A 4261-nucleotide genomic window follows, 5' to 3' on the forward strand; every position below is an offset into this window, starting at 1 on the left:
CCATAAATTTGACATATTCTCGTTGAAGTGTTGGATTCTTCGCGAATCTTCGTTCTAAAGATAATAGTCGTCTGGTTGCTTGCTCTTTGGAGTCTCCGAGATTAATTTGCTGACGCCTTGGCAATCGTACGATGAATCGTCCCTCATTATCTCTTTGGAGTGTTTCCAAGAAATATTGTTTACAGTATTTTTGTTCGCCTGTGTATTCTGGGGTTTCTGGGAGCTCTCCCTGTTTCCAAAGTCTTTCGATTTGTTGATTCAGTACATCATTTGTTACTGATAGATGTGTCAATGACGATTTCGGTTGTATTCCCGACATTTATTCATCCTAACTGAGTATTTTGTAGAGAGGGTTGCCCTTCGATACGATTCCTCGGTATACCAATGAAAATTCTCCAATACAGTCCAGCTCCAATCAACATGTCGATAGCACCAGGCTTGTCAAACACTGGATCGGCCATGCGCATGTCTTTCGATATAATTATCCGCGTCACATCGATTTTGCTCTGTGGTAGTGCCTCAGTAATAGACGGTAATACCAAACACTCGATAGTTGCCGAGAATCCCTTATATATCGATTCAATCCGCACTTCCGTTACTTTCTTCGTACTGCTTCTTGCTTTATTTATGCACTAATGGCTCGCTGCTCCTTTTTGCTTGGTAGTCCTAGTTTTTGTAAAACGTTCTGTTATTATGTTCGATTGTGAGCCAGGATTCAAGAGTACCCGACATAGGTGAACATTTCCCTCGATGTTATACGCGTTCATTTTTGCTGTAGATAATATGACGCTCGATGCCGTTCCTGTTCACCAATCTCTCATTCTGATCGATGCTCGTCAAGGATTGCGTATTTTCCATATATCGTTCTCGTTTACAATACGTGACGATCGCTGTAGCGTTTGATGCATTTGCGTCTTGCACTTGTGATTCTGTATCCCTATGCAGCAAAGTGTTGTGACGTTTTGAACATTTCTTGCACGATGACGCCTTGCACTCTTTGGCATAATGTCCTGATTCTAGACAATTAAGACATAAATGTTTACTAATGATTTCCTTTTTCCGGATTTCCGGGTTTATCTTCTGCAGTTTTTCGCATCTATAGATAGAATGACTTCCTTTGCAAAACTTGCATTCCGACGAGGTTAAAAAGATCTTCTTATCCGGTTTCTTTTGGCTAGTTGTTTTAGAAGTAGGTTGTTTCGTTTTTCCTTGATTTAAAACCCGAAGTGTATTACAGCGATCCGTAAGAAATTTTAAAAATTCTTCCATAGTCGGCATGTTTCCCGGCGTCCTATTGTTTATCGTATTTTGCCAGTCCCGCTGTTTCCCAAAATCAAGCTTTTTCCTCGCCAAATGAATTATCATCGTCTCCCAATGATCCACTGGTTACGAGAGTGATTTCAGAGATGACATGTGAGTGCGAATATGCCAAACAAACTGCCTTATCCCATCCGCTTTGTCCTCCGTGGAGATCGTGGGAAACTGTAACAATTCATCGAGATGCGTTTCAATAATAACTATTTTATTGTCGTACGTATCTTTTAACAATTTCCGCGCATCTGCATAGTTCTCATTCGAAATCTGACATCCTTGAATAACGTTCAGAGCTTCTCCTCGAAGAACACCTACTAAATATGCTTTTGCATCGGCGTCAGCCTTTCGTCTTGATCAATTGTTGTTTCAAAACTGTTTTTGAAAAACAACCATTTTGTATATTCACCGTTGAATTCCGGTAGTTTTATCTCCGGTAACTTCGGTCTACTTCTCGGTGCTTCGTAGACTCTTTGCTGATTATAATTTTCTCTTACCTCAATCTGTCGGTTCTGCTCTTGTTGGTTATTTGTTACCGCGTCAATTTTCTCTGCGACCTTGTAATAATTTTCTTCAAATAATTGTCTCTCCGCCTCATCCTCTTGTTGCTGCTGGTCATATTCTTTGTCATTTTCAGTTGGTCTCGACTCTATCTCCGATTGTATCTCTTCGAATTTCTTCCAACATTCTTCGAGCTTCGCTTGTCGAACCCGCGCTTCTACTACGGTTTTTTGTCCCTCTAATCCAAAAAAATTTTGCAACCGAGTAATTTGACTTTTAATCGCAGCACGCTTGTATTTCAATTCTCTAAGCTCTGCCATTTTGTTTGATTTTAAGAATTGGAATATCGTAGCGTAAGGAAATTAATTGTAGCGTCTCACTTACTCAATTTTCCGTTGACTCCAAGAGAGCGACGCTCATACGTTGTTACTGCGTGTGAGATAGACGCCCTGCGTTTTCGCGCGCGTCTAATCCAAGAAAGCGACGCTTGTACTACGTGCTGTAAGTATAAGAGAGACGCTCTGTGTCTTTGTTTTACCTAAGAGAGCGACGCTTTTATGCCGTTGTCGAAAATGTGAGAGGGAGGCCCTGCGTCTTCGTCACATCCGTATTTTCCTTGTTCAATGCGTTCGAGATGTTAGCAGAACTTCTCGTTACGCTTGCACACTTTCTTGCGCACGATTATTCCTTACACATCCTTGTCTTTTCCCGTGCAAACTATGTTACTCAGTTCGTCAGAATTCGTGCTTCTTGTTGGGCGCCAATGTTTTACTTTGGTTTAATGAGGGATACGTTTCCTTGATTTCTTTGCTTTTATTTCTTATCACAAACTCTTACAATCTCTCCTTAGCTACGCTTCTCTCGCCATATTAGAATATTACTACTCCTCCCTTCCTCGCGGTGCGCTACCGTCGACCTCATCCTTCTATTCCCGTTCGGCCGGTAAGTAATCGGTTCGAATCGTTGCTATCCGGAACAGTTGCAAAATTAAAATGTTTTCTGCACTTAATTTATTATTTTTATTTCCTTTGATCCATAATTGTAACAACCATTTCATAACATCCAAGTAAACAAGGTGCATATAATCGAGCGGAATTTGTAAAACAATCCCGATGAAAAGCTTTTCCAAGATAGAATCGTCTGTGTGATATTCAATTTGAGTTTGACTTTTGAACAAATCATTTATATGTAAGTTATTAGTTATTAGTTTCAGGAAAAGTTACTCTATTGCATACGAAGCCGCCTTCTTGTACACATTTAGAACACAAGAAATATCCTGTATGACATTTGACATATGACATATGACATTTTGAATGATTTAGATGAGAATGAGAATTAAGAGAAAATTAAAATGCATTTTAGTTTTATTAAAAAATTACACTATTATGTTCCAAATAAATATTTTGTATAATATATAAAACGGCACTATTATATTGCGGATTTTATTACAAATAGTCAATCATAAAATTACTTAACTTTTACTGTAATAACGTCGATTACATTGATCACCAATTTTGAATTTAAAAGTTCCCCGTGCTAAACTGATCGACTTGTTTTGAAATTAATCATAAACTTTACCAGATAGGCCCGGAACAAAAAGGATTAAGATTAAGGTAATTGTTTCGAATAAGGCCTTTTCTGAATTTTGAGAAATATGATCGGATCTCTCGGTAAAACTCTTTGTTGTGACCCCAACAGTGATAATCAGTCGGGGGAGCCCGACCCCCATCACCCACTCCCCCCAAAAAACGAAAAATCCCAAAAATTACCCAAAATTAGATAATTACCTATTTCTGATTTAAAACAAAAATTTGGTTTGGGTTAGGTTATATCATCCAGAAGTGGAGCCCCCTCGTAGGGAGGGGCGGAACCCACCGCATCCACGCATACACTTTCTCATTCACACAACAATTGTGGGGTGGACCTCGTTTTGCTTTGTAAAATATATGCGTGGACACAGTGGGTTCCACCCCCCCCCTACAGGGGGGCCCACTTCCGGAAGATATAACCTAACCCAAACCAAATTTTAGTTTTAAATCAGGAATAGGTTTGGGTTAGGTTATATCTTCCGTAAGTAAGGAACTTCCCTGTAGGGGGGGGGGGCGGAACCCACTCTGTCCACGCATATACTTTACAAAGCAAAGCGAGGTCCACCCCAAAATTGTTGTGTGGATGGAAAAGTGTATGCGCAGACGCAATGGGTTCCGCTCCCCTCCCCCCCGTAGGGTTGGCTTCACTTCCGGAAGATATAACCTAACCCAAACCTATTGCTGATTTAAAACTAAAATTTAGTTTGGTTGTGGAGTGGACTTTATAGTACATAATTACCTAATTTTCGGTAATTTTGCGGGTTTTTCGTTTTTTGGGGGGTGGGGGTGATGGGGATCGGGCTCCCCCGACTGATTATCACTGGGGGAGTAATGGGGGTCGGGCTCCCCCGATTGATTAT

General features: G+C 40.4%; 1 protein-coding gene across 1 annotated transcript; it reads right to left on the bottom strand.

The window, feature by feature from the left end:
- Positions 1-753: 753 nt before the first annotated feature.
- LOC115236347 lies at positions 754-1365 on the bottom strand. The gene has a single exon (XM_029808736.1). It carries the CDS (start codon positions 1363-1365, stop codon positions 754-756), a length of 612 nt encoding a protein of 203 aa, XP_029664596.1.
- Between the last annotated feature and the right edge of the window lie 2896 nt (positions 1366-4261).

This window comes from Formica exsecta, unplaced genomic scaffold (assembly GCF_003651465.1).
Source record: "Formica exsecta isolate Colony F162 unplaced genomic scaffold, ASM365146v1 scaffold1105, whole genome shotgun sequence".
NCBI classification, from domain to species: domain Eukaryota; kingdom Metazoa; phylum Arthropoda; class Insecta; order Hymenoptera; family Formicidae; genus Formica; species Formica exsecta.